Source organism: Pituophis catenifer, unplaced genomic scaffold (assembly GCF_029215685.1).
Source record: "Pituophis catenifer annectens isolate HBS135680 unplaced genomic scaffold, rPitCat1.0.hap2 SCAF_2, whole genome shotgun sequence".
NCBI lineage: Eukaryota > Metazoa > Chordata > Lepidosauria > Squamata > Colubridae > Pituophis > Pituophis catenifer.
Window position 1 is genome coordinate 80,531,901 of NW_027256882.1, and position 14,543 is coordinate 80,546,443.

Consider the following 14,543-nt stretch of genomic DNA (forward strand, 5'->3'; position numbering starts at 1 on the left):
GAAAAGTTGCTAAAAGAATGATTATAAGTTGAGGACTACCAGTACTGAAGGCAACACCAATGTTTATTCTAAAAACTGAACAATTAATTACATAAGCAAGATCTGTTTGTCCCATGATTTAATTACATCATTAAAGATTTTGGGGCTAAATACAAGACAAGAATCATGTGGTTATAATCTACATAAAGCTAATTTTCTTATTCAGCGGTAGTAATAATCCTTGTATGGAAGATTTCAAGGGAATAACAAGGCAATAAACGAGATTGGGAAATTGAAAAAAAAACCTAGAAGACAAAGGCAAACCACATTTCTGTACTTTTTTTTAAAGAAAACTGAATCAATTTGCACATGAGTTCAGATGAGCCAAATTTCAGAAAACACTGTTTCAATTTTATGTTCAAATAGCTGTGCCATTGTTTTAATTTCTTACCTGGCCTCTCTGCCTGGATCTTTAAGCAAAGTTGTTTCACAAAATCCAAAGATAGCTGGACAACTTCCTAAAAGATTTAAAAGGTGTTTAAATATTTTTATTATACTGATGGTAATTCCTATTGCTATAGGTAAGCTGTGTAATAGAGGTAGTCCCCATTTAGCAACTGACTTGGATAATGATTGTTCACAAATACAATGGTAATAACATGTAGTAAACATGTATAAAAATCACTTTCCAATTTTCCAACTTACACCCACATTTTTGTACCTGACAGTAAAGACTGAGAGTAACACTAGCATTGCTGCATGATAGAACTTTAAATGAGAGCAACCAGCAATCTTCTCTCTCTTCCACTCTTCTCTCTCCCTCCCTCCCTCTCTCCCTCCCTCTTTATCTGTCATGTGGTTTGCTTAGTGACTGTGTAGCTAAGTAAACATTTTGCCAGATTCAACTAAGTTATTTTTTTATATCAGTCAGTAATAATTGAAGCTGCCCTATAAAACAATTTAAAAACTATATAATAAAGTATGTTTACAGGAGAAATTGCTATATATATATATGCATAGCAAGGAGACAATGTTTTCAAATAAAGATGATTGCTGAGTAAACATGCCTTGAGGAACCTTGGGTGAAAAGGTGAGAGAGAAGGGGAGAATACTGCCTTAAAGTTCAGTGTTCTGTTCAATTCAGTTCAATAGTCAGCTTTGAATAATATACTGTTTGCCAAACTCTCCCTAGAAAAGGAATACAAAAACTCTTTCAGTTATATCAGGAGTGTCAAACTCAATTTCATTGAGGGCTGCATCAGGGTTGTTTTTGACCTTGGGAGGCCAGGGTGGGCGTGGCCAGGGTGGGCATGGCCAGCTCAACATCACTCATGTCAGGGTCACCTGTGGCGGCCTGAGTGCTCTGCCAGCAAAAATGGGCTCCCAAGCTCCGTTTTTGGCTGCAACGGCCTCCTGCAACTCTCTGCCAGTGAAAACGGAGCTCAGGAGGGCCTCCTGCAGCCCTCCCTAGTTCCGTTTTCGCTGGCAGAGGCACCACAGGCTGGTCCTTTACTGTTTCCAGGGTGGCCCCACAGGCCAGATCCGGCCCCTGGGCCTTGAGTTTGACACCCCCGAGTTACATAATATTCTTAGTAATATCTACTAACTTTGGCAATAATTCCTGATTCCAATGCTTCTTGTACACTAAACATTATTGTATCTGTCTCCCAACCTTCTTTACTAAATATTTATTTGGTCACAATTTCAAAACCAATCAAAATTTGAAAAACATTTAGCTCCTCAAGTTTATCAGTCAAGAGCAAGTAGCCACTAAATGCATGAATCATCTGAACTAAACTTTCCAATTAAAGGACAAGACTAAAGAAGATGTCCCCCAATTCCACTCCCTTTCCTGGCAGCGGCACAGGAGGGTATCTTTTTAAGCAAATGTGAACTTTAAATATGTTTTCTGTATTTGTTTCCTTTTTAATATTTAATAAATAGCCTTTTTGAAGAAGGATTGAAATCAATTTTACAATACCTTCAAGAATAGGTTTATATGTTGGAGAGAGTTGATTTGTAATCTGATGTCAATAATGAATTAGAAAAATAAAATGAAAGTTAGTCTGGTGAAAAGAAAAACATGCTCTAAGTCAAAGACAGTTAAGGAAATGTGGGAGGTTAAGTAAGGAAAGTGGTAGTAATAAAATGTGACATCATGTGACAGCAGCGATTAGTGATGGCAATCCAGAGCAGTTTTGTAATCCCAAAAGATGCAGGTCATTAAACAGAAAGTGTCAGGAGTCCTGGGTAAAGGAACATGGGGATACCGCAAAACGGCCGAGGGACGACCTAAGAGGACTGACACAGGCTGTGCTTAAATCATGGGAGGAGGATGCAGGCTGTGTAGTTGTGACCCAGGCACATAAACATCCAGATTGCAATCACATCACCATGGGAGTGCTGCAATGCGACCAGTCGTATGTCCACTTTTTTCAGCATCACTTGAACAGTCACTGAATGAATGGACATAAACCAAGGAACATTTTAATGTTCCTACATTTTATGTGCATTTATGTATACAAAAATGTATCCTACATTTTAATGTTCTAAAAACATTTGCTTTAATTCTGTATGTTTTTTATTTTACTTCTATTAGTAGCTTTAAATGCATGTCTTGGTAGAAAGTACAATATAAATAAATATTAAGATAATGAGGGAAATATATAAGGTAAGCCTGCATTCTTGTCCTTTGAATTCTGTTCTTATCAATTACATGACTGAGAGTTTTTTTATTTATATTTGATTAATACCCAATTTACATCTTATACCTTTTCATGTAGAAGTAAGATACAGGTAATATTTTTATTCACAAATGTTTTCACCTAATCATTTCATGACTCACAATCTCAATATTTTTAAAAAGTTTATCATGTACAATTTCTACCCCATTCCTTAAAAAAGGGATAACTGTAAATGATCAATGGCAGAATCATGAAAAGCCACATTCAAGCACTCTTCCTCTTGCTACTGTAGGAAACTTAGGGCAACTATTCTGAATGTATATAACAAAATTTTGGCCACTGCTCTATCTTCTATATATCTGATCTGAATACAAGTTAAACTATATACTTTTTCTTTCTGTCAAAAAATATAAATAAAATATTGCAAGAAAAAAATTCTGCTTATTTAAAAAGAATTATAAAATAATAATTACCCCATGATGAACATATTTCTCCCCAAAAAAGTGCTTCATGATGTGTTTGCCAAAATACACTATGTTCTGAAGATGATGAGAGATTTCTTCTGGTGTCTAAAAAAGCAAGCATAAATAATTAGTGAAACAAAATATACATTAGTAATTGGTAGAAATTCTAACTACTATGGATCAAATAATTGTCAATTTCAAATGTGCAGAGAATACAACTCCTTGTATTAATTGTCAAATCAAATACAAATTTATATCACACTACTTTTCCTTATCAGCAAAGGAGAAAATATTTACTTTTAATATCATTCACACCTCTAGCTAACATCACCACTAAGACTAGTTTTCTCTCAAATTGTATTTCTCTATAACATACATATTTTAGATGCACATAATCAACACACTGCAATTACTATTTGCCTATCAAATAATTCAGTGCAAGAGAGACCATTTTCTGATAAACTAGGTGTACAACTTATACATCCTAATAATACGTGTAGTATATTATATGTGTAGTAGTATATGTAGTAGTATATATGTAGCAATTTGGTAACAATGGCAACCAAAGGAAACAAAGATATCACTGATTCATAGAAGAAGAAATGAATAAGAAATGGCAAAAACTAAGATGTAAAAATATTAGTTAAGTTTTATTGAAAATGCAAACTAAATCGGCAGCTTCTCTCATACATTTTTAAAAAGCTAACAACATGTATTCTTAGGTCAGCATTATGATTTAATGAGCACTCTTTAAATCCTTTTAAATTAATTCCTGAAGATGTCTTTAACATCTCAGTAATATCAGCTCTAAATTAGAAACATATTAAATGAAGAATATGTTTTGTTCCATGCATGGGACACTATGGCTAGGTGGTCCAGCTGGACTATTCCTAGTGAAGTCACTATCCAGCTGAAGTGGAACCTGGAACATTTGCACTGTTGGCCAAGGCAAATCCAGAAGACATTACCAGGAGAGAAGAAAGGCTACTTCATCTCACCATCACTTTCTCTGCAAGGTAGGCCTGTGCAACTGCCCCCCACTCAATTTTTCTACTCCTTCCTTTTTCTTTGCTGTACATCACTGTTGCCACTGATGTTCTTGGAATCAAATGCACCATATCCATCTGGCTGCCCACTTCATACCTGGTATTTCCACACCTTCCTTTCTTTTGCCTCTCCTTATTTACATACTGCTGCATCTACCCATCCCACTCATCCATTCACTCTTCCCTCTATTTTCCCATGCCTTTCTTTTGTCCACCTAGTTATTGTATACTGTATACAAACTCTAATATCTTTTTTTTTATTGTACTTATTTCAGAATACCAGTGCCTGGAACACATATGTTCTATGACCATGTCCATATGAAACAGAAGTTTCTTCCTGGTCTTTGATTGCCCAAAACTGCCTGTTCTGTGTATGGCTCAATCCTTGCATGGAACATTTTAAATGATTTGATTCTGAATACAACTACATAAAATGTCTATTTCTGCCTAAATATTGAATTAAGCTCTTTATCAGATATATTGATATAAGAGTTAGAGACTAGCTCCTGGCTCCAGAAATCCTTTCCTATAAAAAGTTTTATCTACAGTACTTTATTCTTTAGTACTTTATTCTTTTAACAAAATGACAGCTATTCATCTTATAAAGACAGATTCTTCGGTCTGGGTAACGATCAGGCCTTACTTCTGCAGAATTATGTAAACTCAGACATTCTGAAATAGATCAAGACATAAGAGTCAAGGTGAACAAAATCTGTCTCTAGTATAAGAGTAGCATGGTAGGTATAGCAAAAGGATAATGCAATATAAGAACAAAAACAAAGCATTTCCTCTGAAAGGGCAATCCTCACAGAGTGAAAATGCTGTATTTACTTGACAGAGAATGTGTTTAATTGGCTACTTAAGCAAGCAGTACATGAAATAATGTCTCAGAAGATGCAACACCTCAGTAGACTTGCCTGGACTCAGAAATGAAGTGTGACCGGCCCTAATTACTGTAGTATTTCAAGGGAAGATCTCAAAGGGAATTCCAGGTTGAAGACATTGTGGAAATTTTTCACAAATGAAGGCAATGCCAACCACTTTCATATTGCTTCTAAAAAAGCAGCATGGATATGTCCATGAAATCACAAGAAAGTCAACCCAAAAGAGATTTTACTTAAATAGAATAATACTTACAGAATCTACTTTAGGCAACTTTACTGAAATGATTAATTAAATGAATATAAAATGTATTACATAACTAATACTTCAAACATGATTTTATACAGGCTTTATAAGAAAGCTTCAAATTTTGTAAACATTCAAAATATAAATATATGTTTTGGTTTTATGGACAGAAGTCAATGTCATACTAGCAGGCTTTTGTGTGTCTAGGTTAAATGTGGATAAGTAACATTTCTGAAGCTCAATGAAAAAATAATTGCTTCATTTAATTTAAGAGGCTAAGACTAAGGATTCAGCAAGAACTCAAAATCCACTAAATCTTAATCAAAAGGATCATCATTATGCTGAACTGACAAATAAACTGAACAAAAAATAAAAATACAGTAATTTTTATTACTCAATATTGTGAGTACTCCAAAAAGAATATCTGTTCTGCGCTTTTTAAAGAACATCGGGAGCTTTATACCACTTCTATCAGCTTAAATCACATTTACAAATATCTCCATTCCAAACTATATTTATAGAGTCTGCTAGGATACCCTTTAACAAAACACTTTCAATTAGCACAGTAAGGACAGCAGTAATTAACATTAGAAACAGAGAGGCTGTTCTTTTCTGAAATGTTTGTAAGAGGAAAGTCAGCCTCATATTTGTACTGATCCATGCCTACAGAGACAATAGCATCCACCAAGACAAATAGTACATTCATTAGTACTCAGCGTTTCACTGAAAACACTGTCAATCCACCTCTTCTGGAAATTTACAGTTTGTCCAAGGCAACTGCGTGCTTAGATAAATCTAGTACCTGTAGCGCTTCAGGCCACAGAAGATCTCTCCTATCAAAAAAATAGCAAAATAAGCACAAATTTGAAATATGGCCTTCTATATGATTTTCAGAAATTAAGGTCAAATTAAGTCCTTTACCTACAAAATAAGGGTGCCAATTATTTTTGAGTTTTTGAATTTACTAAAAATTTAAATTAGCATGAATGAAACCCGAAAGAGAAACTAGTACAGGAGCAAAATCTAAATACCTTGGTTTCTTAAGATGTCACTGCCATGGATATCTGGATGGGAAAACTAAGAGCATTTCCCCACTTGCACTTAACCAATATCTAGCAACCTCTTTTTTCTTTTTCTTTTTGCACTGTCCTCAAGACAATTTCTTTTTTCAATACTGGCCTGAACAAATGCTAACTTATTTTAGAATCTTAACATAAAATGATGAAATTAAAAGTCCCTTTTGAACTTTATTATTGGTTTTATAACTGGAACATACATGAAGAACCAAATATATGAGAGAGTGAACTTTGAAACAGGGCAATTAAACAGAATTCTAGATTGGTAAACTGTAGCCATCTCATTTTTTCCTTGCCCATGAGTTCCTTTATAGAGGGCAAAATCCAACCTCAAGTGAGCAAGATTCTCAATGGATTATTTTTTCCTCTTTTCTTCTTTCTATAGTTTCTATTTGTTGCACTGTTCTCATATTAAAAATTTAAGTGCTTAGCAATCATTCTAAGTTTTAGGATTGTTATGTGTTTAGCATATCTTAGTCATTTTTTTTCTTACAACATTAATAACTACAATTGCAATATATTTAATATATAGCTAAGAATTCAAAAGAAATTGTGGAGGCTTTTTATAACTGTTCAAGAAACAATTATTATTTACACTGCTTTAGTAAGATTTACAAATCTGTATATATTGGGCATAATCTATAAGAAAGAAAAATGAATGAGTTTGCCATTATATGCAAAAACATAATGGAAATATACCTGAACTTGAACATTTGCATTTTTAGTATTCAATATTTTTGAATTCTAGTCTGTTTGATTATGTTTAATCAAGAGTCTTACCTGGTTCTTTGCCCAGAACCTTGCTTAGCATCACTGAAACCCTCTTATCAGGGAAGAAGGAGAAGAGAGGAAGGAGAGAGAGGAATAGAAGAAAGGGAAAAGGAGAGGAAGAAAGGGAGGGGAAATAAGAGTAGGAGAGAAGGTTAGAAACGGAAGAAGGAATAGAGGAGGAGGGAAGGAAGAAGAAGTAGATAAGGAGTAGGAGAGGAGGAAAGATGAAAGTAGAAAAGGCTAGAAGAAGGGAGGGAAGAGAAAGAGAGGAGAGGAGAAGAAAAATTGTTGTAAAACAAGGGAGATAAAATGGTAGAAAGGCAACCCCGAGAATGTGCAAATTTATTAGGATGAAGAACAACTTAATATGAAAGTTAAAAGGGAATATATATGGTTAACAATGGATAAGATAACTAATTGAAATAATGTTAAGAAACTAGGATCTGACGGCAGATGCTGATGCTGTTTATATAATAAATATAGAAATATTAAGATAAGATAAAAAACTATGGAAAATAGTAACAAAAATAGTAACTATGTAAAATGAAATTGGATATGATAAGTTGTATAAGATATGATATGGCCAATACTCAGACATTGCTGATTAATAATATTATAGGTATTGTCATAAGATATAAGCTGTTTCAAGTAAAGCTGCCTTTGCAATAGACTGATGGTGATTTTGTCAACCAGATCAGTCATAGCCCAGATCAACAAGGCCAGCGCTAAGTGTTGGAGTTCCTGCACATCTGATGATAAGTGGGTTACAGGACTCAGGACTGGGAGCTGAACAACCAAGGTCAGTATATGCAGGGCTATTGGAAGAAAAGTTGCTTACCAGTTGCAAATATACAAAGACTAAAAATAAATACCCTGTTTCCCCCCAAATAAGACATCCCCTGATAATAAGCCCAATCGGGCATTTGAGTGCATGGCAATAAGGCCAAGCGCTTATTTCAGGGTTCAAAAAAATATAAGACAGGGTCTTACTTTTGGGGAAACACGTTAATTGTTTTGAAGCTTGTTATAAACAACACCTAGCCAAAGGGATTTTTTTCTTCAATTCAATCATGTCCAATTCTCAGAGACTGCCTGAACAAGTCCATGCAGTTTGCTTAGCAAGGTTTTTCCTCCTTCCTGAGAGAAAGTGACTGGCCCAAGGTCATCCATCTGGCTTTATGCCTAAAACTAGAACTCAAAAACCTTCTGGTTTCTCTTAACTATGACACCAAAGTGACTCTCCCTGCACAAGTATAAATGATGCCAATATTGTAATATCAAAGTTAAGCACCAACTCATTTCAAGAAACCAAACAACTGATACACAGCATAGCTGCAATTATAACTGAAGATCTTGGATGCAAAATCAATCAACAAGAAATAAACCAAATGGTGCATCAGCAAAATAGAAGGTGGGTTGGAAAATAAGATCAAAATGAGATAAGATCAGGTGCAAGCAAGTTAAAACGGATGGAAGAAAAGAAACTGAAGAACAAGACCAATACCTAATCAAGAAATATGACCTAGAGCAGAATTAATTTTCCCAAAGAGCCACATGAGTAACTGGAACTGTTGTGGAGGGACAATGACGCCGTGCTGCCTCCCCAACAAGGCTGCATCACTCCCCAACGAGGCTGCATCACAACGAGGCATCCACTGATGCCATCCCATCCCCAATGCTGCTGACAACCCTGCCCTCCAATGTTGATGCCAATGCTGCAAGCCAGATGTGCATTTTCCCTGGGCCTGGTCTAGAGACATGATCAAAAAAGCACTTGAAATAATAAAGCAGCAAATAATAGCCATAGGCAAGAAAATCAGCAGATGCAAAGCTTGAATTGCACATTACAGGCAGAATCTCCAATTTCAGTTGAATCAGAAACTTTACTACCAATCCATCAATAGAGAATGCCGTTGTTTGTAATCAGTCTAGGCAATCTCCTTGCAGCAGGTAACTAGGTTGTCCGCTGCTTCTTCAGCTTCTTTACAGAGATAATATTTGCTGTCTGTTGCTGTCTTTCCAATTCTGGCTTTATATGAATCTGTTTTTAATGTTTGATCTTCTGCACTGAGAAATAGCTCCTCTGTCTCTTTCTTCAACTTTCCTGCTCTTAGCCATTGCCAGATCTTATTATCTGATCCTGAGCTGCAACTATTCTTTATTGTTATTATCTGCTTTGCCTAATAGTTATTTAATGCACTGCCATGTAATACTTTGCCTTGTCATAATTTTTTTCTCTTCTTCATTTGATCTTTCTTATATGCTAATTTAGTCTCTTTGGTATTCAGTAAGCCTTCATGGTATAATATATGGTATAATATGTTCAATACACCTTGTTCATTGTCCTTCCGATGTCTTTTTTTCTTCCTTTAACTGTCTAGTGTACTTGCAACATTCCACCCCCACTTATGCTCCATGGTAAATAGAGCCTGTCAATGTCCTTGCATGGATGAAGGACATGATTCATTGTCATTATTTTTCTGGTCTTCCTGTCCAGAGCTTCTGCTTCAGCTTGAGTTGAATGCATCATTCCAACTGGATATTTAATGACTGGAATTGTCGGGGTGCTAATCACCTTGATGTTATTTCCACCAATGAGTTTGAATTCTAAAATCTTCTTCACTCTTCTGGTGTATTCACTACTAATCTTCTTCTTCATTTCAGTGTGCTTGAGCCTGGAGGATGTCCTGGTCTATCACCATTCACCAGTAAATGTCTTCCATTGTTCCATTGATCTTTGCACAGAGTTTCTGATGTTTCTACTGATTCCTGTTATTTTGAGGCACTTGATTATCCAGTCATGTGGCAGGGAGTTGAATGCCTTCTTGTAATAATCCAAACTATAGTCAAATTGGTTTTCCTTCTCTTATAGTTTTTCAAAATCATCTTGTCATAATTATTATATTACTATTTTTTATTATAATCACAAAATGTGAAAACACAGCTGCTAATTCTTTAGCTGGTGTTGGCCTGCATATGCATCAAATACCAAGAATCTGGTATGTCATAATTTATTGGCATAGTATAGGGGCAGATCCAAGCAGAATGGCGTTTTGAAATTGATGGATGGAAATTTTGTCAATGCAGAGATTTTCTAAGTTTTATTATTATTATGATTCACACTGAGATCAGATACATTTATAAAGCAGAATTGGGCTTATTCACAAATTATAAATGTTTGTTGGTTCACTAGAAGTAAAGATGTATAAGACTTTGAAACAACAATGGATTATTGTTTTTATAGATTATACAGATAGGCTTTTCCTAATAACTTAAGCTATATATCAATGATTTAAAAATGGTTCTTTTGGTGAAACCATTTGAACCAATTACTGTGAAATAATATTTCTAGAAACATAGAAGCTATATTTCATGTGTTCATGTGTTTTTTATTAAGGATTATCAAAAGATACTTTTAACAATATTTCATTCTGTATGTTAATTTACTAACTGAAAAATATAATTGATTAATTGGTTAAAAAGATGTACCTGTTGATAGCCTTATATTTCAGCTTAAATTTTAATCAAGTTTAAGATTTTATGTTTTTATCTAGAAAGTCAGAAAACAAATGATATTATACAGTGCAATTGCACACAACTGTCCTACTTTCATATACAATGTGAAATAAATAGCATCTCTCTTTAGCAAAATAATAAAAAATAACATTGAACTAACCTTATTTCGGTTTGGAGGAAATTTCAAGAAGCGTAGTACTATGCAATGCTAGAATGTAAAAAAAAAAGTGTGAAATTAATATGATTTAATAATTTGACCTACAGGCTGCTATCAGTTTAAATAAAGGTGATTAAAATAAATCCCTTTTCTTTTAGATTGAATATAGGGAAATAAATTTTATCCCACATGCAGCTTTCAGATGATCATCAGAACATGACTTGTTCCAGTCAGCAAGTGACTAAATCAGAGTTCAAAATAAGTAAACTGTGCTTAAGGACAATCCTTATTCTGGACTTCAAGTGAGTTAATTAATCCCATTATACCCTAGGATTGAAACCTGGCAAAATTGTGACCATTTCAGCAATGTTACATTCAGCTAAAGTCGTGTGATTGTCATTTTGCACATTCCCCGTCAGGTTCCCAGAAGGAACCTGCAAGAAGTTGGAAGTCATTCCTATACTATACTATACTACTATAATTAAATATACTCTTGGTAGGAAATGGCATTTGTTAGGTTAATAAATGGAGAAAAAAAGCAGCAGAACCTGCTCTGAACTCTTCAATATGCATGTTCGACCTCTATTATGAAGCAAAGAACAGAATTAGCTTAAGGCATTTAGAGCATAAAATGCAAACTCTATACACCCTTGGGTTTTGTTTTTATTCTATTCTTTTGCTATTGGGACCAATGTCAATAAATACAAATTACTTTGTAAAATACATGTCTCTAGGTATAATTATTTTCCATTACTCTACATAAGCCCAATAATGTATATACAAATTATATTGTGACTAGAAAAATAACCAAAATTAAATGCTGGCTATTAGTTGATCATTAACATTAATCTTAGTTATATCATGATGCATCTTCATAATGTATACAGTAGGTAAATCACTGTTTATATCATTTCCTTCTATCATTTCCTTCCCAATCCATGTAAAGAGTTTCAAGGAACTATTACAAATAGCCACTTGGGGATGCAGCTTCACAAATCATGGGATGCTTTGCAAATTACTCAAACTATGTTTTAATCACAACAATTTCACTAATGATGGCTTCATCTGTTTGTTCATGAAATAAAATAAACTATGGCTTTACAAATCACAATCGGATGCAAGGTTCAGCTCTACCAAGTATGTTTTATCTTGACCCTCTCAAAAACTTGACAAAGAAATGATAACATTGTAATGTGATTTTCAATGAGAAAAAAGTTATCATAAAATAGCACATTTCTATGCTTTATAACCCAAGAATATTTGAAAGAAAATTTATATATGGAAAACCTTCTATCAGTACATCCACACAATAACCTCCAAAAACTAAACAGAATAGAACCCAAAGATCAGATTCAAAAATTGGGCCAATCTTTTCTACAGAGAAAAAAAAATCAGACAGTTCCCTCAGTGCAAGCCTCAGGGAGACGCCATTGGGCAATGGCTCCAAAAATTGGTGACTTTGTTATTCTAAGCCCTTCCCTCCTTCTTCCCAGACACATGAGCAGAGCATATGCAGCCTGCCCCATGTTTCCCAATGCACACATCCCACACAGATACAACATGAGGGGAGCATAGAGAGACATTGTAACAGAGAACCAACTACAGATGATTGCTGATAACAGGACTGGAAAGAATTCCAAAAGCCACATTGTACATGTTTGTCCCACATTTGTTTCAAGAAGGACTTTGAAAAAAGAAACAATTATAAGAATGCCAGGAATCCTTTAATGCGTATTATTTATTGGCTAACCCCTCATTTAAGAAATAGTTTACCTCTTAAGCTGAGATGTAATCATGTGTCAAAAGTCATGCAACATTCTTGGTAGTTTGACAAAATGCAAAATGCCTGTTTAAGCCCAAGACATTAACCTCTACAGTACATTAATTCTTAAAAGAAAAAAGGAGAAGGTGCCAAAGAATGAAGTCCTGACATGGCAGGTCTCAGAAGCTTCCAACAGGGGCCTATGCGTTATTTTGACTTTTCAATAAAAAGAATTTTTCTTAATATTTTTGGATAGAGGAACTTTGACCCAAACATAAGAAATCATTTGAATAGGGTCATACCTCTCCTAGGACATCATAGCAGCTTGCTTCCCTACATATTTAGCTTGTGATGGCAAATGCAGTTGCTTCAAAAGTATGACTCAGGCACTTTGCTTTCAGCTTTGAAGGACTTGCTTTCAGCCTCGTATTTCTACGCCAACTTTAGGAGTTTTTCCCAAGAAGAATTCCGGTAAGAATTATTAAGGACTCTGGATTTATGACGGACTAGAACAACTTCACTTTCCAGACATCGGGTGGAGGTGAAACGTTTTTATCTGGATCAGGAGTATCGCTTGCCTCCAGAAGTTGTGGGAGCTTCATCACTGGAAGCTTTCAAGAAGAGGCTAGACTGCCATCTGTCAGAAGTGGTGTTGGGTCTCCTGCTTTTGGGGGGGGTTGGACTAGATGACCTGCAAGGTCCCTTCCAACTCTGTTATTCTATTCTTCTCTATTGCGGTTCCTCTGGGTATCAAGGAGACCCAAGGCACCCTTTCTCAAACAGATGACAGTTTGCCTCCCGGTTTCAAATCTTGCTTCAATTCTGGATTCTTTTAGGGAAAGCAGAACTGAATTATTTCAACCCCCCCCCCCCCGCCTCCAAAAAACCTGCACTTTGCAAGAGCGCGGAAAGAGGCAGAAAATCGGTTCAAAGGATGCGAGAGCCCGGGCGGCCAGAGCTTCTGCGGCGACTTCCCACCAAGCCATGTGTGTGTGGGAAGGGGGGGGGGAAGGATTGTTGGGGGAAGCTTTCTCTGAGCCACTCTGAGGGGCGCAGGGGGGAAGCTTTCTCTGGCATGATGATCCCACAGTCACGTTAGTGGGCCGAGGGGGAGAGCCGGGGGCGGAGATCCCCCCCCCCACACACACACAGGAAGAACCGGGATCGGCCGGGATTGACAGGACTTCCTCCTCCCGGCCGACTAGCGTGACTGGAGCACAGACGGAGCCATGGGGAGACGGGGGGGGGCGCAGGGAGGAGGGGCGGAGCGGTATCCGAGACCAGAGAGCCGTTGGCCGCCGCCTCGAGACAAGCGCGAGGCGAACGGCGGGCAGCGCGCGGGCAGCCTCCCCCTCCCTCCCTGGGCGCCGTTACCTGTCTGTGGGAGACGACGAGGCTCTTGTTGCCCTCCCCGTGATATCGCCATTCATTCTCATCCATCTTCTCCGCTTCCATCCTCCGGCCAATAGCAGCTTCCTTACGGCGGTTTCCGGGCGGGTTTCCTCCGGATCGTTCTCTTTCTTCTTCTTCTTCTCTTTCTTCTCCTTCCTCTTCACCTCGGCTACAAGCTTTTATCGCCTTCCTCTATGCCCGCCCACAAACCCAAATAGCAATGAGAGCACCTTTTCCGATACTCGGATCGTCATTCACCAGTCAACCGCTCCGTAGTTTTCGACACACACTAAGCTGGCGCCCGGGTCAGAACAGGAAGTTCCACCTTCCGCCATCGGGCAAGTGGAAGTCACCAACCCACGATAATAGTGCAAGGAATAAGGGGGTGGGACTTCCTTACCTAGCCATCTTTAATGAGGGCAGAAGCTTCCGCTGCCGTGGTCGCAAGGATATGGCCTGATGAAAGGGGGAAAAAAATGCAATCGATCCTCTGACTTGGGGGAATAAGAAGGCTTCGTCAGCTTTACTGAGCATGCGCATAAGAATATTGGGCGAATATAGCGAGCAG

General features: G+C 36.9%; 1 protein-coding gene across 1 annotated transcript in view; it reads right to left on the reverse strand.

The window, feature by feature from the left end:
* The window catches only part of IPPK (inositol-pentakisphosphate 2-kinase), a 28,646-nt gene extending 14,351 nt beyond the window's left edge, over positions 1-14,295 (reverse strand). Inside the window, exons 1-4 of the mRNA XM_070933685.1 lie at positions 13,958-14,295; positions 10,825-10,872; positions 3,137-3,232; positions 431-497 (exon numbers count right to left, since the gene is read on the reverse strand). Coding sequence (XP_070789786.1) covers positions 431-497; positions 3,137-3,232; positions 10,825-10,872; positions 13,958-14,038 — 292 coding nt within the window. The 5' untranslated portion in view covers positions 14,039-14,295. The remainder of the gene's footprint in view (positions 1-430; positions 498-3,136; positions 3,233-10,824; positions 10,873-13,957) is intronic.
* Between the last annotated feature and the right edge of the window lie 248 nt (positions 14,296-14,543).